This window comes from Agelaius tricolor, unplaced genomic scaffold (assembly GCF_023055355.1).
Source record: "Agelaius tricolor isolate 1412-34295 unplaced genomic scaffold, bAgeTri1.0.p SCAF_5, whole genome shotgun sequence".
In the NCBI taxonomy this organism is placed as follows: domain Eukaryota; kingdom Metazoa; phylum Chordata; class Aves; order Passeriformes; family Icteridae; genus Agelaius; species Agelaius tricolor.
The window spans coordinates 37,704,987-37,728,567 of record NW_027269265.1 but is presented as its reverse complement, the minus strand read 5'-3'; the positions used below and the strand labels follow the sequence as shown (position 1 = coordinate 37,728,567).

General features: G+C 39.8%; 1 protein-coding gene across 6 annotated transcripts; it reads left to right on the top strand.

Moving 5' to 3' along the window:
- Positions 1-1,651: 1,651 nt before the first annotated feature.
- On the top strand, positions 1,652-22,192 carry LOC139590147 (carbohydrate sulfotransferase 9-like). Of its 6 annotated transcripts, XM_071427355.1 has the most exons (8): positions 1,652-1,916; positions 2,032-2,076; positions 9,842-9,952; positions 12,150-12,297; positions 12,741-13,343; positions 17,120-17,207; positions 18,984-19,075; positions 21,056-22,192. In XM_071427355.1, exons 4-7 carry the CDS (start codon positions 12,204-12,206, stop codon positions 19,054-19,056), a joined length of 858 nt encoding a protein of 285 aa, XP_071283456.1. In that variant the 5' UTR covers positions 1,652-1,916; positions 2,032-2,076; positions 9,842-9,952; positions 12,150-12,203; the 3' UTR covers positions 19,057-19,075; positions 21,056-22,192. The 6 variants fall into 6 exon arrangements, with proteins under 6 accessions (XP_071283456.1, XP_071283455.1, XP_071283453.1 ...); XM_071427354.1 differs by having other exon boundaries at positions 18,984-22,192; XM_071427352.1 differs by lacking the exons at positions 17,120-17,207; positions 18,984-19,075; positions 21,056-22,192 and having other exon boundaries at positions 1,656-1,916; positions 12,154-12,297; positions 12,741-16,507.
- The last annotated feature ends 1,389 nt before the right edge of the window (positions 22,193-23,581 follow it).

Sequence of the window (23,581 nt, the reverse complement as noted above, 5' to 3'; positions counted from 1 at the left end):
AGAACCTAACACATGTAGACACAACTGCATCGTAATGTGTTTTCTCCTACAGATAATTTATTTTATTTGTCAAAAGCATTCTGAGTTTAATGTATCATGCAATGAGTTTAGTGTTCACATGGGCTTACTGCTATCTGTGAGGTGGAAGGATTGTTCCTTTATCCAAATCATTAATGACCTGCACCATTACTCTGCCCAGAATGGACCCAGCTAGAATCTTACTTATTATATTTTTTAAGTTAGATAGTGAATGATGAAAAACTAATCTTAGTCTGTGGTTTTGCTTGGATTTGTTTTCCTTGTTTGTTACCTATGCCCAGCTAGTTTTTCACTCTTCTAGAAATAGTTTCACTTTAATATACTTTTGAAAATGTTATGAGTCAATGCTATAATGTCAATACCATTATTAAAATTAAAACTTATTATGTGACCTACTGCATCTGTATTCGTGAGACTTGCCATGTTACAGAAATTAATGGCCAACGTGCCAAAAAATACAAATCAACATAGCTTGAATATGTCCAACCTTTTATGAATAATCTATATTTTCATCTTTTCTAGTATTTTTTCCAGAATTGATCTCTTCTTCATTTCTTGACTTTATAAAGCAATGTAGCACTGTGTTCACCACTTCCCACATTTCTCATACAACTTCTGAGGGTTTTCAGACAAAGCCAACAGATCTGACCTTTCTTCTCTCCATTGCCAAGGTACCTTAACATGCCTTAGGCTTAGATACCTTAACATTCCTCAGGCTCAGATGCCAGTCTGTATAGTACTCACTTCACCTCTTCAGCAGGCAATGAAGGAGCCTCCTGTATGTGTGCAGGGATGTAGGTTCCTATATCAGTCCAGGGACACTTAGTACATCAACCACAACTAGAGAGCTGTCCTGGAGACATGCTGTAGTGGTATAATTGAGGATGATGTGAACTGCAGTATATTCAAATTATTTTTGGTCCTGTTCTTTTCCTATTTTAGATAGATTCTTTCTTGCTGAGTTTAGTTATTAGTCATGTAATTACAGTTCACCCTTTTATGAAGAATGATGGAAAATGTACATCAGCCTTTTGCAAGTGAACTATCACTAGGTTTTTCTTTTCCTTCCAGATTTGTTTTCTTGCTACCTCTTATATCCATTGCTTTTTGCAGTTAAATTTGTGCTTTATCCTTTATGATTTGGTTTCAGCATCTACTGCTATTCTTTCATACTAGTCCTTAGGAGTTTGACCTGGTTTCCACTTTCTGTACATTTCCTGCTTGTGTTTCAGGTCACTGAAGACTGTGCTGCTTAGCCAAGTAGCCAAGTTGGTCTCTGACTATACTTCCTATCCTCCTACTGTGTAGGACTGTTTGTGTTTGTACCCTAAACATAATTTCTTTAAGGAAGTGCCAACTCTACTGAATTCCTTCTGCTTTAGCCATGTTTCTCATGAGAACTTACCTTCCAGTTCCCAGAGTTTATTGGAGTCTTCTTGTATAGAGTTCTTTGGGTTGGAATTGATCTTGCCTCTTGTTCTCCATCTAAAAATAATGCATATTATCACAACACAATTACTCTCAACCAAATTACCTTTGCCCTCATATTCCCAACCATCCCCTTTCTTGGTTGCTTAGCAGGCAGCCTCTTGGCAGGCTGCTCTTGAAGCACTTGGCAGTCTCTAACAGCTGCTGTAGACCCTGCGCGGGGAGTGGTTAAATGCTGCTCCTTATACCTAGAGACAGACACAGCACAGTGCTTTGGAAAGGGCAACTGGAGATGCTCACCTAAAGATTCTCAGGGAAACGCTGGCAACTTTTAGTGGGGCTTTTAATCAAAACAGAGACAAATATTAAGTGTACAAAGTGTTTCAAATGCTCTCTTGTGAAAGCATCTGTGTGGATACAGAAGCACTTTGCCCAGCCTTAAAGATCAGGTAAGGAGAACACAAAATCTTTCCCCTCTTTCCTTTCCATCCCTAGGCATAAAATTAAAATGACATGTTTCTCTGGACTGACATTTCTTTGTCTGAATCTTTGTTGTTTGTTTAGCATCACTCAGAGGCATGGGAAATCTCCACTGAGGCTGTCTGATTGGTGAGTAAAATTGGATTGTTAGTAGCTTTTCCTGTCACCATGATTTTGTAAGTGTAGGCAAATCTCTGCAAAAAGAGATTTCTTTTTCAGAGTTGGTTGGGTTTTTTATTTGTTTATATATTTAGAAATTGACATCAAATATTTTGAAGCATAAACTGAGACATCGTTTAGCTTTTCAAATCACACTGTGATGAAATGAATCTACAGAGGATTTTTTTGGCAGCATATTATTCATTGCTATGGCTTTCCTTAGTTAAGAAGTTGATGTTACAGGGATTCTGGTGCCTGAAATGAAATGACAATGGCTTTCATTCACTTTCTGACATTTTAAAGGGTGGTATGCATCTTGATTCTTCTAATTTCAATACAGTTTGCATCTACATAGGTTTTTGTCAAATTTCAAACATTTCAGCAGAAGTTTTATCCTCAGGCCAGATATTTGCCTGAGGATAGTTTTTAATCCCTTTGAACAAAAATAATTTATTGATTTTTGTACAGGAAATCTGTGTTCTTTTTTCTTCTCTTAAATTATTCCAGCGACCTTTTCTCTAAGAAGTTCAGGTACATTGCCGATTTTGAAAAAAGCATTTCAAAAATGAGGTTAAGAGTTTCCTCTTGTACATTATCAGTGGAACCTCTTCTGCACAGGAGAATAAACAATTAATTTTAAAGAACAAGCATGAGCAAGATTTCTAGGGAGAAATTGTTGGGGATTGCTGGCAAAATAGATTCAAGGAACAAAATCAGCCTTGATGACTAGTGAGAAAACTGATGTGGGAAGGAAAGAAAAGGAAAATGTATCAGTTTAGTTTGGCAGATACTAAAATAACTATAGAAGCTGAAGTGTAGAGCCTGGAACTAGCTGAGAACAGAACTGAGAGTGAGAAGCAGTAGGGCTGTGTGGGAATCTTGGAAGTAGAAGGAGAGACAGTTCTGATGAGCTGGGCTCGGAAGTGTGGCTGTTGGAGGGGGGGCTGTGAGGCTGACTGAGGAGACAAAGGGAGGAGTCTGGCAGGGGGAGCCAGCAAAGAGCTGGCTTGTGCATGAGGAAGGCTGAAAGCAGAATCAGGGTGAGATCTGATGGGTGTTTGGGAAGCTGGAAAACAGGATTTGCTGGGCGAGCTGCCTGGGGACGATATGAGGAAGGCTTTTGGAGGTGAGAATTTGCTGGAGATTGGGTTAAAGTTTTGCCTGAGGAGTAGAAGAAGGGACTGGGAAAGATGGGGTCACACCTGGAATGGGGGCTAAGGGAAAAGCTCTGGTGCCCATGCAAATAAATATGTGTTGAGCAGGAGTGTGGGAGTGCTGCTGGACAGTGGAGTGCAAAGAGGTGGGGGTACCAGGAGAGGAAGGGTCTGGGCAGGCCATGCTAATGCTGGGAGCAGGGGAAGCAGGGACAAGCTGTGCTATGGACCACTTTCCTCCAGTGCCTGGAATGGCATCCCACATGACCAAGTCTCACTGTTTTGTTGCTGCCAGCAGGTAAAACTGGTGAGTTTGGGACTTGTCACTGTTGATGCTGGGTTTGTTCAGAAGATAGCAATCTGCTGCCACTATTGGTTATTCCATTAGAGTGAGTATCATAAGACTGGTCAGGGGAGCTGATTCAACCCTGAAAATTACTTTTGTGCATGTTGTTGTGATACTTCATGAATACTTTTTTGAGTACCTTTTCAAACTGTTTTAAAGAAACAAAATACTCTACACAACTTGACATGTTTGGTTCAGAGGATGAACATGTTCTTGAGACACTCAAGGGCTGTCCAGTAGGATCCCCACTATCTGTGTCAGATGAAGGAAGGTGTGCAGTGAATCAGGCAAGAGTTTTTAGGAGGAGAGCTTGTATTCTTTGTCTGCTATGATAATCCCATGGGGTGTGTGGTACCCACCTTTTCAGAGACTCATTGACTGACCATTCTCCATTTTCTGGATACTTGAGCAGAGTCTGGAAACCAAATTTGCAGATTTTTCAAGCATTTCTATCTGTAACTGAATCCAAAAGACTATTTTGAACTTAGAGCGTAGTGTAACATCAAATGCTCTGAAATGTCAAGTCTTTAGTTTCAAGACTGTTCTGCCAAAAGCCAGCAGACACTTCATTTTTTACTCTCTATGATTTAAATTATCAGTTTAATTCTACTGTCTCCAAACTTCTTAATTTTTGATACTGCATGTGTCATAGTATGCTATAAAAACATGTTTCATAGAAACAGACTTTAAACATAACATTTCTGCTGAACAGCTTGCCCTGCAACACACAGGAGAGCAGAAGGGAAAGAAAGAATAAGCCTAGATTCATGTAGGAAGAGAGGAAAAGGTGTACACACATTTTGTCAGTAAGTGTCAGGATGTTTCAGGCAAGGAGGTTATTTCTGTAATAGAGCAGAAACCGAATCACTGGTGATAGGACTTGCACATGATTCCTGTAAGGGAGTCTTTGAAGGAGTATAAAAAAGAAAGAGTGGGGGCTAATGAGAGTAGAGGTATGGATTCAGACAAAATTAGTTTTGGATCCTGAAAATAAGGTTCAAAATCTAGACTAAAATGACAGGAGAAGCTGGAAGAGATAGGAGCAAAAAGGAAAACCATTTAAACAGAAATGCTTTGTATTCACTGGAGTGTAAAGAGGGAAAGAGAGGTCATAGCTGTCATCAATTATGGTTAAGGGGTACTAGGGGTGGGGACACAAGGGAATAACAAGGTGAACAGTAAACAGGAGTTTGCCTGGGGGTGGTGTGCTAAGTAAACAGGACTTTTACAAACAGTTTTGACTGTATTATTTGGTGTGCAATGGCAGGAATAAATGAATCAAGCTTGCACAGGGAGGTGAAAAGCAGGAGGAGACAAAGAGGATCTAGGGCTGAGACAAGGCAGATAGACCTGAATGGCAAGGGAAACATTGCTGTTACTGACATTAACTGAGAAGAGAAACATGGGAGGGGACACTGAGACATATGCAAAGACAGAGAATTAATCATACATGTGACAAAGCAGAGGGATTTTGAGGCCCATCTGCTACAAAACTAGCTTGGGGGAGATCATTCACTGCCACCCTGGCCAGAGTGCATTGTTCTAAACTTTTCTTCCGTGCTTCCTTTTTTCTCCTTTTTCCTTCTTTCCAAGTTTTTTAGACTTATCTAGATTCCATAAAAGAAAGCAGTGAAGTTTGTTCTGTGATTGGTTTTGCAAGATTTAAATGGCAGTTGACAAGTGCGTAGAATTTTGAATTAAGTGTTTAGATAAAAAGGCCCCACAGCCCATTATCAGATGTCAGGCACCAAAAGCAGTAACAGGGCACTGCCCAGTCCCCTGGGGCTGCTTCCCCTGCCCACAGTCCAGGACCCCATGTCAGCCTCCTGAGGCCACCAGTCCCTGCCCCAGTGATGCTGCAGCAGAGCTGGCATCCAGCTTCCCAGGTTCCAGCCAGGCTGGGCCCACCCACGAGCCGGGTCTTCTCACTGAACACATCTCTTATTAGAAAATCAAAAGTCTGTGGCCTTTCTGTCTGAAGTTCCAGGAAGGAAAAGAAATACAATTTTGATCACATACTAAGGGCTGGGTTCCAGTGCAAGAGTGACTGCAGTGCATATAGTCTCATTCCTTTTTAAACATCTTTGGTAGTTTATTGAATAATTAGCATACTGCTTTCTATACTCATTTCTTTGAATTTGTTTTTCTTCTTCACTGAATTGTACTTTGTGTCTTTTTCAGTCCACTTCTCAACCTCCCTTTTGCACAACCTAGAGCAGGCTACAGAAACTTTCTATTTCCCTTGGGCCCCAGCTCTACCACTTTTCCTTGGGTTTCTGTTTCCTGCCTCTCTCTGGGAGCTTTTCTGTCAGACTTGCTGCTGCCTTTCCCCATGAACTCTTTTTTTTCCTTTTCACTTTGGTCCTTTTCATCCCCAAACTGGCTCTTCCTTTCACTTGCTCTTTTGGACTGGTTGGTAACAGTTTTAGCACACTGGCATCATAACTGGTGTTGGCATCCCTGAAAGGGAAAACTTTTAGGAGTGATTTTAGGTGAAAAATGTAATGGCTCTGTAGGTGCTTCATAAACTTAATCCAAAAGCAGGGGCAGCAGAGGAGAAAGCAGAAACTATTCTTTTGTTATCAAGGGCTAATGACAAGAGGGGCTACCAATATGATATATCAGAAAGTAAAGCTGAGCTTTTAATACTGCATGAGAAAGTATAGATAACAAAAAAGCTTGGAAGGTAAGACAAGGAGATTACATGGAATTAAGTAAAAAAGGAAAAGCTAAAAGGCAGGTATAAGTGGTATAATGAGAATAATAAACAGATTAATGATGGCATTAAGGAAGGTATCACTACAGTTGCTGAGACCAGAAGGAAGTCTGATGCAGTAATGGAGGGCTGAGGTGACCACAAAACAAGAGTTTTAGATTGTGCTTGTAATGGAAATTGTTGCTTCATACCCACCTCAGGGCTGTGTTGGTCTGTAGGCTGCTCTTGTCAGCCTTTTCCTCAGGAGCTCCCAGCCTAGCCCATATGTTGTCTCCCCACTGAGCTTCTACCTGTTCTCACCTGACACCATTCAACCCTTGCTGCAAATGAGATGATATCAAATGCTGTCTCTTATTGGCAAAATGACCCAGATAAGACACTTATTCTAGCCCTTGGCTGTCTGTAACTTGCGTGAGTTTCCTAACCCATTACTGATTTTCCACTTCATGGACAGGCCAGCCTGGCTGCAAAAGCTCCACTTTCTGGGGTCCTTCTCCCTCCTGTCCACCCATTACAAACTGTACAGAAGCAAGGGTGCTGCAGATTTGGTCAAACAAGAGTCTTGCCCTTGCAATTCACTCTGATAGGACAGCACATGCAGAACTGCACCCAGAGCTTGGTTTTCCTGTTCAAGCTGTTCTTGGGAGCTTTCTACCCATCATCCCCACCTCACCTTCTATGTACCCATGCACATATCAGTATGTATGTATTTGCAGTTGTCTTTTTGAAAGGGCTTAAGTACAGAATGGGGTTCAGCAACTGAGAATGTTATCTGTTTTCAGAGATTTTCCCCTACCTTCCACTGAGCTGCTGTACTGGTACTTTCTTTTTCTTCTGGCTTCAAATGTATCAGGAACACAAATAAGTATTGTTGTAATTTCATTCTTTTAGTCTGGAAAGTTCCACTTATCAAATGGGTGCAGAGGATTGCCCCACATGCTCAGCTCTGACCAAGGTATGTCTGTGAAAAACCAGCTTGAGACACACCTTTGTAAGTTTATCAGAATACTTTAAATCATTATCAGCCTGCTTAGTTAGTTTACTTGGAGCAAATAATATGCCAGTGTAACTGATATTAATGTGTTTTGGAACTATTCATGTGTGTGTATATATATATGTACACATGTGTGTGTACATGTGTTTTTGTACTTGGGTAATAGGTGCCACACAAAAAGACTTAACATTATTCAACATTTCCAGCTATAGTACTTCTTATTGTTTATGAAAGTATAAAAATATTTAAAGTTGTTTTTTTTTTTGCTAAATTTCTTTGAACACTGAAGATTTTGCAATTGCAATGGTTCAGAAGCTCCAGGAGAAGGATTAGGGAATGCCATATTATGAATCATTATTTCAGCAGTTCAAGGACAGAGCAGTGTAAAAGTGCTACCTATGCAAGGCAGTGTAACCTATTCCTTTGGTGCGTGTTCTGGAAATAAATCTGCATGGCAGGAGGAAGAACTTCAGTCTGAGTGTGGATGTGTTGGGTCATGTACTCGTGTGACTATTATTAAAACATATTTGACTGAGTATTTCCCAATTGAAAGAATACTAGAGATTTTCTATCAGACCTTGTTTTGGTCAGGGGGAAAGGAACTCATTATAAATCCAAAGCTGGTGGTTGGACAAGTGTTACTGGTTGTGGTGTAGCTACACATGCTCAGTTAAAGTACAGACCACTAACAGACATAGAGAGGAAGGTTGCGGAAGGTCTAGTATCACAAAATGTAAAGCAAGAATGAGACAAATGAACCAATAAAAAGCAATTTAACAGAAAAAAATATTAATAATAAATAAATAATGTTATTTTATTTATTAATAAATAAATAAAATAATGTCAATAATGTCATCATATGACAATTTTTTGATATCCCTGGAAAAGTACAATACAGAGATAGAGAGCAGTCTCAAAGATAGAGTGAGTCTCACCTGCCATGCATGGGATGTGCAAGTAGGTTGCCAGCCACCTCCATACCCAGTGTACCATGTAGAAGAGGGAGATGTTAAAGTAATTAAAAGCATAAATTTGTCAGAAATTTCTTGAAGTAAACAGGATGGGAAGAATATTTTATGGTCAGCAAACTTGACAACAAAGATATGAACAACAGGATACAATGTTTTTGGCTTCATTACTTGCAGTGTGTTTATCAGGAAGAAAAGAATCTTTGAAATGGAATTACAGAGGGCCTTGGTGGAATTATCAGCAGTGCAAAGAAGGCTTGAATTCAGTAAATATTTTTAATTTTATGGGGACTTCAAGCCTTTTTGCCATTTTGTATGCACATGAGATGATTGGCATTGCTTTCTCCAGTAATATATTCCCCATTTGTTACCACTCTTTGCTTGAACAATTGCTCTGGCTGTTCTCATATAGAAACTTTGGATTATGTTACAGGAAACAGATGTCACCAGACTGACTTACTATTTTTGCTTGGCTTTGGTTGATTGAGGCAATAGCATTGATGTAGTGGATTTAGAGCTGTATAAAGCATTTGACATGACAGCATGTTCTGGCTTAGGAGCTAGAAAGACATCAAAACAGCTGGACACATAATGAAGAAATTAAACACTAATTAACTGACAGGCCTCAAAAAATCTCCTGATAGCAATCCTTCTGAAAGACTCCTGCAAGAAAGATTCAAAAAATCTCCTGATAGCAATCCTGAAAGAATACTGCAAGGATAATTCTTGCTCCCTGGCCTGGCTTACTCTTTAGTAATGACCAAAAACAAGTCCGAAAATTATTTTTGATGCAATTTGCAGAATCCAGTAAGACATGCAGATATTGAAAATATCAAGCCATAGCTCTGTATAGTTGATTTTTAACTATGTGATCTGAAGAACAAGGAAAAAAACACAGTGCAGCATAAGGCTCTTATCTGGAAGATTTTATGCTTAATTAAAATTTTTTTAAAAAAATTTAAAAAAATCCATCTCCCTCTCTGCTTCCCTCCACTATGTACAACAAGAACAGTGAAGATTAATGACTTATATTTAATTTTTAGGATCTTCTTTTCTGGAAATATGTAAGATTCAAAGAGATATTTAGGTCCCTGTCTCCCTGTCTCCTGTTTTGTTACTTTTCAGTAGAAGAGGTTTCTGCTTTTTTTGTTTCATAAGTCTTATGATGCTGTCTTTCCTTCTTGCCTGGGGGAGCCCATACTGCTGCCCTTTAATTACAGCAGAAATACTCTATTCAGTATGAACTTGTTGTGTTAATAGACTCACCATTCCTTTACTGATGAATGCCTTGAAGTTACCTAAAATCACACTTAATTCAAGGTAGGATGAGGGATAATGCAAAGAGAAGTATTAACTCATTATATCTTAAACAGCAAACACAATTACATGGGAAAGCCATGAAAAAAAAATAAGGAAAAGTTCATCTGATTTACTGACACTGACACCTATGGGCAAAGGTGCTTTCCATTTTGGATTTTTTCCCTCCTTTTTAATTTCCAGGTGACTTGTCCCTCTGACAAAATGGCTCTCAGAATTTTCTTTCCTCCTCTTCCTCAGGTTTCCCTTAGGTGATTTTCATCAGTGGAAACTTTACATTACACAGAAGTCCATACTGGGGTCTCACATCTGAAAACATCTTCTGAAGAAGGCTTTGGACTTCACCTTAAGGTAGCTTCATGTCATGTTGTCCTCATTACTTGAGGGCAATGTTAACTCTTACTGCCAGTCTGCTCTGTGAAGTTTTCTAAGGAGTCCAGAAAGATTTCACCTGTCAGCTTGGAGCTTGTTCTATCCCTTCTTATGGTCTGATTGTTCTCATGAATTTAATTAAAGATTCTTTTGTTTCCACAATTATGCATAAGTCGTTGAAGAGGAGTTGTCTTCTGTGTGTAACTAGCTCTTAAACATCTTCTTTCCCCCAAGGAAGCAAATTTCTTCTGTTTCCCTGTGATGAGTCACTGACATGTTTCCATATGAAATATGTCTTATAGCAGACCTTATAGTCTCTACTGGTAGTGTAATTATTAAATATGCATGATACAAGTATAATAATAGGGTAAAATTAATCTAGTTCATTTCCTGATTCCTGAGACAGGAATGATAACATTTCTTTTCTGAAGTGACAGCATTTAAAATGAATGAAGCCCAACATCTTTCTCCTAGGCATACTCTAACAGGGAGTCCTTGTATAGAATTGTTTAGACTCATATTGATTTTAATTGCTACACAGTGTAAAGTTGTCTCTTCAAACTGCTTCTGAAAGAGAAAAAAAAGGGAACACTCAATCTTGGCCCTTATGAGATCAATGAACAGCCTGACTGACTTTAGCTGGCCTTGAAAATGGCCTCTGGTGCATTAGGATTACATCGTGAAATGAGAATTGATGTACAGTGAAAGAAAGGTTAAAGGCAATCTTCCCATGACCCTTCCTGTAACCCTTACAATGATCTTATACAGCCAAGAAAATGAAAAAAAATAAAGGCTAAATGCCATTGTGTCTAAGAATGCTGCATTAATTTGTATTACTATTGTAACATTTTATTGTAAATATGAGTAAATTTTTAATACAGAGATAGTGAACAGTGTCCCTCTCCATTCCCTAGGTCATACCTACTCTAAGAGAGATTTAATTGTCCATAATGCTGCTAACTCTATGAGTCTGCAGATATTCTGGTAAAAGTGTGTGATATCAAAATCACATATCAGCCCTGAAAGGAGGAACCCTTCGGCTCAAGTACAGTTTCAGCAGTGTAACTGGTACTGCCTCCACTGCTGTCTCAGAACACACCAGAAACCAGAAGTGCTCCTATCATATCTTGCAAAAACAAAATAAAATAAGAAAAATTGGGAAAAAAATAAATTATGTCCTAGAGGAATCCAGACAATGATGTGTTTGTTGCCAGCAGGTTCAGGGTGAAAACTTGAGAGATAGGAAAGGAAGACAGTGCTCTTTGACTTTTTGATTGTGCAGACTTTATGGAACAAAAAGAGAATGATATGTTTGCCAGTAGTTATTGTTTTGCACCTAATTTTGCAAATTCCAATAAAAGCATGCTTATGAAAACCTCTCTACTGAGGGAAACAGAGTAAGATTGCACAGAGGATTTAGATAGGTCTCTCTCCATGAAGTGCCAGGAGAAAATGAGTGAGCACAAGAGAGAATATATGTTGTGTTGGACTGCCTTCTTTCCTTCTGTCTGGGAACATGGAACAGCTCCTTTTCTGTTGTTTACCACTTTCTGCATTTCCTATCATACTGAACCATTTTGGGGCTCTCCTGCTGCAGCAGCAATGGCAACAAACATATATGCCATGCAGGGTCTTTGGAGAGGGAAAATGGGAGAATTCAAGTTAGTGGTGTGGATTCTCTGCAGGAATAGGAAAGAGTTTCTCCTACAATGATGTATTTGTCCAAAGTACAAAGCTTCAGGGCAATAAATGGAAATAAATTCATCCTGAATATGTCCTGGTCTTTGTGGATACACCTGTTACATTTTATAGAGATCTTTGTGTTCCCAGATTCCAAACATGATAAAAAAATACAACTTTGTAATTCTAAATGAAGTTATTGTTCCCCAACAGCTTTAAAAGACAAGGGAGTAGTATTTGCTTATAAGCAGTTCACTGTTCTGAAAAAAGGAAGAATTTTGTAAGACTTCAAAATGAACATATTACTTATCTATTTGGTTTAACAATATAATTGTGATGAGTCTTTTCCGCGAGAGAATTTTTTCTTATTAGCAAAATCTATTTTTATAGATTGAAAAGTCTTTCTGCTGCCCTAAATTCTGTAGGAGATATACATGTTATCTTTGTTATATCAGTCATACAAAATCTAACCTGAATCATCTTTCCTTGTTGACAGAAAGACAGATTTCCACTTTAGACGCCACATCATTTTCCTTCGTGTGAGAATAACATGAACCAGAAGGTGTTAGTTTTCCTTCTCCCAAATTTTGTATTTGGAATATTTCTTTTTGGGTTTTTCTGTAGGAGACAAAAAAACCTAACAGGTGAGTAAAGAAATTACCAAAAAAATTTAATGTTTTTTAGAAAGAGAGACACCTTTTCCAAATGTGTTAGAAAGTAACTATAAAGCCCAAGATATAAACAATACTATGAAAATATTCAAGGCCTAGTCACTTATCACTATGGTAGTTATCTCAGCAATATATGAGAGGAGAGCACTACAAAAGCATGATATTGGAACACCAAACTTGCTTAGACTAGTACTGCTAATATATTGAAAGTTTTCATTTTAATAAATGTTTCACTAGGGAGGATAGTTTATTGCATGTTTGCCATGGTCTAGTCCAGTTACAGTAAAAAAAATAATATTTTAGCATCCTTGTTAGATTTTGTATGCAGGGTGATAGAGTGCTATGATTTTCACAGATAAAGAGATTCATACAAGCCTATTTCACTGAAATGGTTTCAATTTCTTCCTTGGTTACAGATGCTTTTTCCAATCCCACTGAAAATTGGCTGGCAATTCAAAACGGTCGGAAAAACACACTGGCTTCTGTCTGCCTGAAGAATAACCTCAATAAACCAAGAAGTAAATTGGATTCTCATGTTGCAAATCAACTCTTTGTGGAGCACAAGCATAAATTTATCTACTGTGAGGTGCCTAAGGTAGGCTGCTCCAACTGGAAGAGAATTATTTTTCTTCTTCAGTCAGACTTGAATGCAGAAGCTTCTGAAATTGAGCATGACAACATCCACCATACCTCACTAATTAAAAGGCTGGTGTCTTACCCTCCTGCCTTACAAAAGGAATTTCTAAGTAATTACACCAAAATTATGTTCACCAGACATCCCTTGGAACGGCTGGTTTCAGCTTACAGAGACAAACTCCTGCACTCTGAACCATTCTACAGTACCACTATTGCCAATGAGATTAGGGCAATGTTCAGGAAAAATAAAAATTCTCCTGAAAAAGTGAGTTTCCAGGAGTTTGTCAACTTCATTATAGCAAAACCACCACATACTCTTGACATTCACTGGAAACCGATGTTTCTGCTCTGTGATCCTTGCAACATTCACTATGATATTGTGGGTAAGTATGAAACTCTTGGCTTGGACTCTGAGCATGTTCTGAAGGTGATTGGTGCACCAGAGAACCTGCAATACCCCAGCTTGAAGAGATACAGCTCAGAGAAACGAACAGATGGTGATATCACCTTAGAGTACCTCAGACAGCTGACCTCAGAACAAATTGAGAAGATAAAAAAATTGTATGAAATGGATTTTTTTTTGTTCAACTATACTATGAAATATGAGGATTATTTTCCCCTGAATGACTAATGCAGGTTAAACAAAGAACAGTTTCCTTTGTACAAAATGGGCAGAACTTGTCCTCACAGGTGCTTGATCAGTGGGTTGATGGCTGCTGCTGAGGTTATCCTGGAGTTTGTAGATATGGTTTATCTTTCTAAGCACTCTTATATAAAATCCCTGCCATGATCTCTTGTTCCATGCAGACCTTTACCTATTAAAATGATTGTCTTCCTATTGATCTTTAACAGCATATGTTTGTTTCATGAAAACTGTTCATAAATTATAGATTTTGGTCCATTGGTAAAAGACATGGGAAGGATGAAGAATGTTGTATTTCACAATGAATATTTTAGAACACCATTTTTACTTTTTTTTTTTAATTAGAAAATTGCATAAGAAGCAATAAATAATCTGCTTGATAGTTAAACCACTCTGTCTGCAAGAGCCTTGGTCATAAATGCTGTAGGAAAGAAGCAAATAACTTCAGATGCTTGAAGCTGCATTACACAGAACCTAATGCCAGGATATCTTCCTGTGTAGCAGTGCTCTGATCACAGCCCCTCAGCCTCATCCTTCAAGCAGCATAGTTGTCAGCATTATAGCTCTTAAAAATCTTCTGATGAGCAGATCTGGCATTCATGGTGACCTTACAAACTCTTTTCACCAGTTTTGTAAGCATTTCAGCAGAAGGTCTGAAAAATGCATTGGAGTTTGTTTAGAGAAGTAGTTAGAGGTACCTTCTAAACTGTTCAACCAGGGTGGTGCATGATCTAAAATCTCAGTGGAAAGGTGATTCTTATTTATTCTCCAAAAGCACTTAACACCCAGACAATGGACAGGGCAGTGAGTGCAGTGGGGACAATGTTTGGGCTTTCCCATTTGTACTGCTGGAATCCACAAGCTCCTGGGACTTACCTGAGCATGGCGCTTGGGAGGAGCTGGGTAACCTTAGACAATACATTTGTTCTACTTGTTGCTTTCTCACATTACAAGAGAATGACTGCAAATAAATTGTGGAGTTATGGTGAGGGGAACAAGGAACATGGGAGAAGCAACTCAAACCATTACCCCCTTCTTATGTTCCTAGGTGACTTTGGTTTGAGATCACTGAGGGGTCTATAACTGCTATTATATTAAGAATGAGATTTGTCCCCTTTAAAAAAAATCGTTTGTCTAGTCAAGTTCAACTATTAATTTGTGACCATATTAATTGTAATAAGTTTCAGCAACTAATTGTGACTATTGGCACCACCTCTAGGGGATGTCAGTCTCTCAGCAGCTTACTTGAAAATCTCTCAAATGCACTTAGTTCCTCTCAGCTAAATCTGCAGATGCTTAAAGGCTGGCAGACTAGTCTTGGACCCAAAGTTGGCTCCCAACTTCTCATCACACAGAAAAGGACAGATACAAAATAAATTAACCACAGAGTAGTCACCAATCTGTAGAACCTTTGCTGCCAGCAGCATGGGCAAGGGAGAGGGAAAAGGAGACTGAAAAATTGACACAATGGAGGGTTTGGAGGAGCCCCCCCAGTGCAGGAAGTGAGTTGCAGGAATTATCTGCTCCAGTAGGAAGGTGCAGTGATATACAACATCAGCTGAAGACAGTGATCAGGCCACAGTGACAGGAGAGGCCCAGAAAGAAATGCTTTCTATCCCCCTTGACCGCAGATTGCACACAAGCAGGACTAGCATTCTGTGCATCTGGCAGGTCTTGCCTGGCTGACTGTTTCCTAAATGGGGCACCTTTGGAACAAGGAGAGATTCAAAGTGAGAAGACCAAGCAAGAATAGCAAAACAATTTGGGAAAAAAAAAGCTTATGATTTTATGCAGAATGATTCATATTTCTGGATCTTACCCTCACCATCACCGTATTTGGTGTCCCCATAAACCTACTATCCCTTGATATCGGATTGTTCATGCCACCCTGGCAACTCTGTAGTTCATGTAGGTTTTTCTTTTTCTTTACTTGTTAGTTTTGTTTAGTCATAGCAAGCTGGAAATTACTCCCATCAAAGTTAAAGGTATGCAGAAGGATGCAGTCTCTCTTTCCTGAATCACAGCTACATGCTTCAGATCACGCAGAGGTAGAGGGGAATAGGATTTGCCTCATAACTCACTTCTACATGAGAGATCTCTCCAGAGCTATATCTGAAGCTGTAAGAAGATCTAAAAATTCATGAGTACTCTGGCACCCTCATCCAGCCTAGGAAAGCTCTGAAGAAATGTTACTGACAGAGTTTTATTGATGTCTTTGCTATCAGCACTCAGTGTTAACACCCCCCTCCAGCTTCTTGCTGTTAGATGTGAGTGGCTTTCTATTCTTATTTCCTCTTTCACAGGTTCAAATATTGTTCCCACAGTGGTTGCAGAAAAATGATGGCTAATTCATTCATCACAAGCATTAGTCAGTAGCAGAAGGGTACCTATTAAAGCAGAAAAATCTCTGTAACTATTCACAGCAGGCTTTGAGTTTTGCCATTTGCCTACAGTGAACTGTAAGTAGCACATTGCCTCAGCTCACTGGCTGCTGCAATGCTGTTTAGCTGCTGTGGGTCTGAACAAAAAAAAAAAAGCAGCAGAGGACATATGTGTGCATGTGTGCCCATATAACAGGGTGTACTGTCTTTCCTACAAGTGCACTGTCCAGAATAAGGCTCTAAGCTGAGCTAGGCTCCCTCCTGACTTTTGCCTAGAGAATAACCCTCAGTGGAGCTTCTTTCCTTTGGATGCTAACCCTTGGTGGTGTGTTCCAGGGAGGAAAATGGATTCTTGCAGTTGGGAGCAAAGGTGGAGGCAGTGTGGTGAGCTCTGGCCCTGGGGAGGATCTGAATGGGGAGGGAGTGCCATAATTAATCTTCTGATTGTTATATACCTGCAATACAATCATTGCAATGTTCGTTTCTGATTACTTTAATAAACTGTAGAGAGTTAACACATTAATCTATTTGTTCATCCTTCTCAATAACATCTGCTTGAAAAACAAACCTACCTCAAAGTTGTTCTATCAAATCAAAACAAAGGCTGCACACTATTAGGCAACAATCAACACAAAGCTGCTTGCCTCTGCTTTGCTACATTAATATGTCTGACTCACAAAAATTTTAAAGAATTGAAAGAATTAGCAAATACTAATGCATGCTCCAGTTTGGAGAAAAAATGCAAATAAGTAGAAAAAAAGAAAGAGAAAGAAAAAATCTTGCAGAGACTTTTTCCACTCTCATAGAAATCCTCACACATGCTTTCAGGCTAGGTGTCCACAAACCTGACATCCCACTTTCTTCATGGAAGTATAACAGATCTAACAGATGATCCATGTTTGTCAGCAATGGAGACCATGTCACCAGGTGTTCCTTGAAGAAGATGTTTCCTCCACTTTAAAAACAATTATTCTGCCTGCAAGCAGTCCTAATTTTTCACACAGTTTTGATCTTGAGTCTTAACAGATAAACTGTGATTAGTGGTTTCTTGCTCAGAGAAGTTCAAAGAGCAGGACAGCTGTGAACAGAATAAAAGGTGTGAGCGGTGAAACGTCAAATGTCTGGTGTTCCACAGAAGTGTCTCTGACTAGTGGGAAGAAGAGGAAACAGCACCCATGCAAGACATTACACATCAGACAAACTGCACAACTCACAGCTACAAGGTGATTCCATTTCTGTGTTTAGAGTGTTAAAAAGTCAAAAGCTTTTACCTTGATGATAGCCAGGGGTTTTTTTGGCTTGTCTGTCATAGAAGTAGAAAAAGAAAATTAAACAGGAAAAGAAAAAGGCACCAACACTCCATGACCCTGCCTTTGGCCTGACATGATTTCTCTCTGTCACAGCAGTTCTTACCTCCCTTCCTTCCAGAATTATAATTTAGGACATGATTTAGTATAAAACAAAAAGTTATTGAATTGGGTGACAGACATGAATCAATGTAAACCAAATAAAATAAAAACAGGCAGAGAATTTACCTGATAGAAATGTCTGAAATTTCAGGAACTTCCTCTTGCAAGTTCTGAACAGTACACAGCGAGGCAGTTGCAATGATGCTTCTAGTAAGAACTATTTTTATAGAAAAAGCTCAAGTGATCACAAATCTCAGTCAGTATACTGAGGCTGATATTCCAAATGAATCAGCAGAGCAAAAATGAGTGATGTATAACAGCATCAGGTTTGTGAAAAGGAAATGGCTCCACACTGTTTCAGCACTACCCACGTACACCTCACCTTTGTTCACCACAACAAAATCGCTTCCTTTACATCTTCAGGACCCTGATTATGGCTTCTTTTGGAGATGTACCAAAGATCAGCAAGATGGAAAGGTTTTCTCAAAAAGTCCCATTTCCCATAACCCTGTAAAGCCATTGTTAACAAGACTACGCAGCATTTGTGGAGTCCCATCAAAGGAGCAACAATCCAGCCACAAGTAGGGCTCAGAGCAGAACTTAGCATGAGTACCCAAATCCAGGTAGGCATACTCCAGTTTATATTTCTGTTCTGTAGCAGAACTAGGGGGAAAGCTCTTTATGTACAAATCTATGACTATATCCTGACTCTTACCTCACTTGATTGTATTGTCCTCCATTTTTTCCCAGATCCCTTCTTCAGTATTCCCCTGAGCTTCATGTAGGGACTCCTGCTGAATTCCTACAGCTGGGAGCCTCCAAACAGGTGCTACAGCTGCTAACTTACTCAGGCACAGATTGTTGCCAGGTGAATTTGCATTATTACAACTATTTTCAGAAGGCTTTTTATGTCAGAAAGTTCTTCAAGCACCTGCTCCACCAGCAAGATATTAGCTACTACAAGCTAAGATGTAAATATAAAGTGAAGGATGTTTTGAAGGCAATCCACCCCCTTAGAAATAAGTTCATCTTCTGTTCAGATAGGTTTAGTGGTCAAGGAAGAAAGCTTTTTTGGGGATTTACATCGGGTTTCAGAGGCCTCTGTTAATCATAACCCGAAAGTTCCAGGAAACTTTCTTTCATGAGGGGCCATCATTCTCTGCAGGGTTAAGTTTTGTTTACCCTCAGAGATCTGTAAAGATTGGTCCTTAGGGATGCCTGCATGGCAAAAGAGCCCCTTAAGATTTTTAGCTTGAAATAAGCATGGAAAAGTAGAGTGACAAATTTAAGAGAGAATACACCTGACATTAAACAATTGATTTTAGGTCCAGTCTATCTCAGAAAGACAGCACAGGCAAGAAACAAACACAGGGGAAAAACAAACAAATTAATATAAGCATATTATCATCCTAATGATAACTTCTGGCTAGGAACTTTAACTCAGGACCCTGCCCACAATGCCAGCTGCTGCCTGCAACTGGTCAACAAAGCTCTTTGTCAAACAGCTTAGCAAGCCAATTTTTAGGCTTTACATGCTGGCAGTGTTTCATTTCTGTTCATCTGTGCTGCTCTCCTTTGAATTCTCTACAGTTCCAGATGTTTTCCAGCTCTCCTGGAGCACCCAAGCTGGATGCAAACCCGTGACTTTACAGATGCCACATAGATTGAAAGTATGAACCCAGGTACGTCACATATTATTAAGTTCCAGTTTATACTCTCCGTTCAGTGTTAATTCAATGCCAACCCTCGTAGGAACAAATCACTTATTGTGATTTAAAAATTGAACCATGATACTCCATGAAAAACATCCCAGGACTTGAGACGTGTATTCTAATCCAAGCTCTTGAACCTGGACTGTTCAAACTCTCCAGCCTGAGTTTTGGACGTTGGGGTTTGTTTCTGTTTCGTTTTGTTTCCCTGTTGGCAGCTAGGATCCTTGGAATTTAGGCACTGAAACCTAGACCCGAAGTCTTTGGAGCAGGCATCCAATTACCATCCGCGTCCATATGGGGCCATCTGGTGGCGAAAGGGCTCGGCAAGGGAGGCTCTCCTGGGCAGAGGTCCTTGATGGGTGCTATGTTTCAATTCTACTACTTTTTTTTTCCTGAAACCTTGCATCTCAAGACTCTCATGCCTATTCTTACTCTCCCTCTTCTTCTCTCCCCTTCTCCCTCTGATTATCTTCCTCTTTCCTTGGACAAGAATTCAGTTTCAACTTGACCACTAGTCAAGCTTTCTTGTCCCAGTAGTTTTTTTACAGGTTCACTACGAGCTTTCCTACCTAACTTGCCTGGTGATGAGGACTCAGCAGCTGCTGACACTGGAAGTTACACTCTGCTGTCCCAGCAAGATCTTCTTAACTTCTTCCATGGTGAAAGCCCACCTTCGTAAACATTTTTTCTGGCCTGTAACTGGGCAGGAAAATACGGCTTTATGGATTTGATTTATAACTAAGCTTTAACTGAACTTTATGGTTCCATTTTATATAAAATTATTTATGAAGACAGTTAATATTCACTTAATTATATTTGGAAAGGCATTTTCTTTTGTGTGCTGTGATTCAAACCTGTAATTTTTTCAGGAAGACATTTTTCCATTCAGTCTCTCTGAATACCTCCTTATGAGTTTTATTCTCATTTGACGACCTGAAAAACAGGTATGGTACTTGGATATATGAATATGTAACCTTTCATTAGGCATTTTCTGTATAAAGTGCAACTCAATACCTCCATTATTAATTTCAGCCAAAGTTCTGCTGAACATGATGAAAGCTGAAATAACATTGTTTTCCAGGAATCCATATGCATTTATATCAAAGTGAAAATGTTTTCATGACAATTACAGACAGCTGCCTATGAGAGAAATGCAATTTCTGGAATAAAAATGAAATCCAGCAAACTGCAGTCAGTGTCCCTGTATCATCTCAGCCTAGTCTTTCCATTTCTGAAGGTGCTTATACTCTCAGAGGCAAATTTCTTAAGGTCTTTGGCAAGAACCTTGATAACGTTATAAGAGAAATAGAATTCATTATTACTCCATCTGATATACGGAAAAAAACTCGCTACAAAAATATTATCTTCCAGTTAGTAAATATCATAACTAACTAATAGCCATACTTATCAGCTTTGTAAAGCAAAACCCAAAAATCGTTTCTTCAGCTTGATAACAACCCCATTAGGGAAGCAGAGGTTTTCTCCTTGCATTTTTGAAGAGGAGGTGTGTTTCTCTTTGCTTCCTGTCTAGTCATCGGGCAGCCTTGCAAAATTGTACTTACCTGAGGTAATGATACATTGGATGCATGAATAAAACACCTCTGACAATTTTCTTCATTTTGCTGTATTTTTTCCTTGATGTTAAATGCTACATTAATATCCTTTATGCCAGAAAAAGCATGGAATATTTTCCCCCTGTTACTTTTGCAGGGCTACTTTGTTTATCACTGTTGACAAATTGTGCTACTAGTCCCATGGAAAAGACAAAACAGTGGAAAACACCTAGAGTTCAGGAGGCTGGAGAAATGCTTGGTTGCTGTGCCACTTACTCTCTCTGAGGAATTAGAAGAATTTGGTGAAATATTGGCTACCCATGACTCATTTTTATGCAGCTCCTTACAAGGAAGAATGGTTGGTTTATTTGTCTTGTTTTCCGTGTCTTTTTTCTAGCAATCTGCTCACATGGAAAGAGAAACAGATGGAAACCCAATCTAATGATCTACAATCCCAGTTTAGTTACTGAAGAGAACTCTGTGTGCTTTTAGCAATGGTGGAGGACACCTCTTGGCCAGCTCCTCCCAGTTTATATACAGGGTATGATGTTCTATGGGATGGAATATCCCTTTGGCCCTTTCAGGTCAGCTGTCCTGGTTTTGTTTCCCCCCCTGCCTGGGCTGTTTGTGCACCTCCTCACTGGGGAGCCTGGGAAACTGAGAAACTCTTGGCTTAGGGTAAGCACTACTCAGCAACAGCCAAAACAACAGTGGGCTGTCAACATTAATTTCATACTGAATCCAAAACTCAGCACTGTACCAGTTACTAGGAAGAAAATGAACTCTATTCGAGCCCAAACCAGGACACTGTTTAAGAACCTTATCAGACATTTTGTAAAGGCATTACTAGTGACAGTAGTGTTGGGGATTTTAAAATGATGACAAAATATGGGTTCCCTGTTTCGAAGACAGAACTACAGATATAACTGAGTACAAACATTAGGTTTTGTGCTGGTTTTAAACTCTGCTGCTGCACCCATGGCCCTACCGTGTCCCAGGTACAGTGTCTGGCCGTACCGAGGCCGGGGCCCGGGCACGGCCCTGAGCTGTCCGCGGTGCTGAACGCGCCCGGCACGGCCACTGCGTTACCGGCGGGGCTGCGCGCCTGCCTCTCTGCCTATACCTCATTTCCTCTGCTTTTGGTGAGTTTCATAGGCCACTCATTTCCCTGACACGTTTATGATCGACTGGAATGGAATGCACTCCTTTGCAACACTCTCTGCCTGAAAAAATTCCAATAGCTGTAGTGAAAAACTCCCTGAAGACAGTGACAACGTGGACATATATTAGTGCAAAATCAGTTCCTATGACCTCAAGTGAAGAAAGTACTTCTCCCAGGCAAATAAACATAAAGCATACACTATTTGATTCTGTGAAATAGAAATGTCAAAAACCCCAGAGAAAAAGTTTTCTTGGTATTGTTTTCAAATTATTTTACTTTTTATTCTCTCTTACATTACTGTTTTTATTCTATATTTGAGTTGATTCCAAAGACAAACTGTCAAGTCTTGTGAATAAAAATCTCTGTCAAGTTCTGTGTCGTACTGTGGTCTAGTCCACAAAGCTGGGCAAATGTGTGTGCCAACAAATGCTGGGAATACAGAGGGTAAAATGACCTTGTAAGAGACATATCAGCACCAATTTGGAGTTATGGTCATGCCAAAGAGCACCTTTATATCCTAAAAAACCCTCTACAAACCATTTGGAGTTCTTTTGCACAAGCACAAACCAGACCCTTACATTAAAATAAAGCTGTTTGCTTGTTGCTTAGTAGTTACTCCTGCTTAGATTTTTTTCTTAAATATACACTCATATGGTATCATTCATCTCACTAGGGTGTGTCTATGACCTTTCAAGATGTGTTTGATTCTTAATGCAGCACTGTCAAATGAACTGGCAAAGCAAACTGTGCGGACAAAGAAACATTAGTGTACTTAGCTCCCCTTCCTCCAGCATCCAGGTAGTCAATTGCTCAGTAAGAAGTTTTATGAGTTTTTCAGAGATATCCTTCTTGCAAAGGGAAATAAAAGCCTGTGACTGTTGAGATATAAAATTTTGGCCCCATTTGAGTAGTAACAGCATTTAAAAGACTATTTCAATTCTGCTACTATGCCAGATTGTTGTAGAAAATAATAGTAGTGATGGTTTCTGTGGAAAATATTATATTTAGCTTAAATCTTCATTAAAATCTAGTTATTTTTGGCTTTCAGTTTTGTTGGGGTTTTTTCCCATAATCTACTGAGGTTTTTATAATTTTATTTGGATTGTATATATGGGGGCTACAGGAGTGGCTTCTTTGAGGAGCTGCCAGAAGCTTTCCCTGTGTCTGACAGAACTAATGCCAGCCAGCTCCAAGACAGATCTGCTGTTGGCTGGGGCTGGGCCAGGCAGTGATGGTAGAAGTGCTTCTGGGATAACATTTGAGAAGGAACAAAGCGTTATTGTGCAAAAGTACTTGCAGACAGAGGAGAGAGAAATGAGAATATGTGAGAGAAACAACTGCACAGACAGCAGGGTCAGTGCAGAAGGAGGGGCAGGAGGTGCTCCAGGAACCGAAGCCCAGATGCCCCTGCTGTCCGTGGTGCAGACCTTGGTGGGGCAGCTGTGTCCCTGCAGCCCATGGAGTGGGTGCAGAGATCCTCCTGCAGCCCCAGAGGACCCCAGGCTGCAGCAGGTGGATGCCCAAAGGAGGCTGTGATCTGCTGGAAGCCCAGGCTGAGACAGGCTCCTGGCAGAACTTGAGGACACAGGGAGTGAGGAGCCCATGCTGGAGCAGGTTTGCTGGTTGGACCTGTGGCCCTGTGGCAGATCCAGGTTGGACACTGTTCTTGAAGGACTGCAACTTGTGGAGAGGGACAACACTGGAGCAGTTTGTGAAGAACTGTGGTTTGTGGGAAGGACTCCTGTTGAAGCAGTTTGTGGA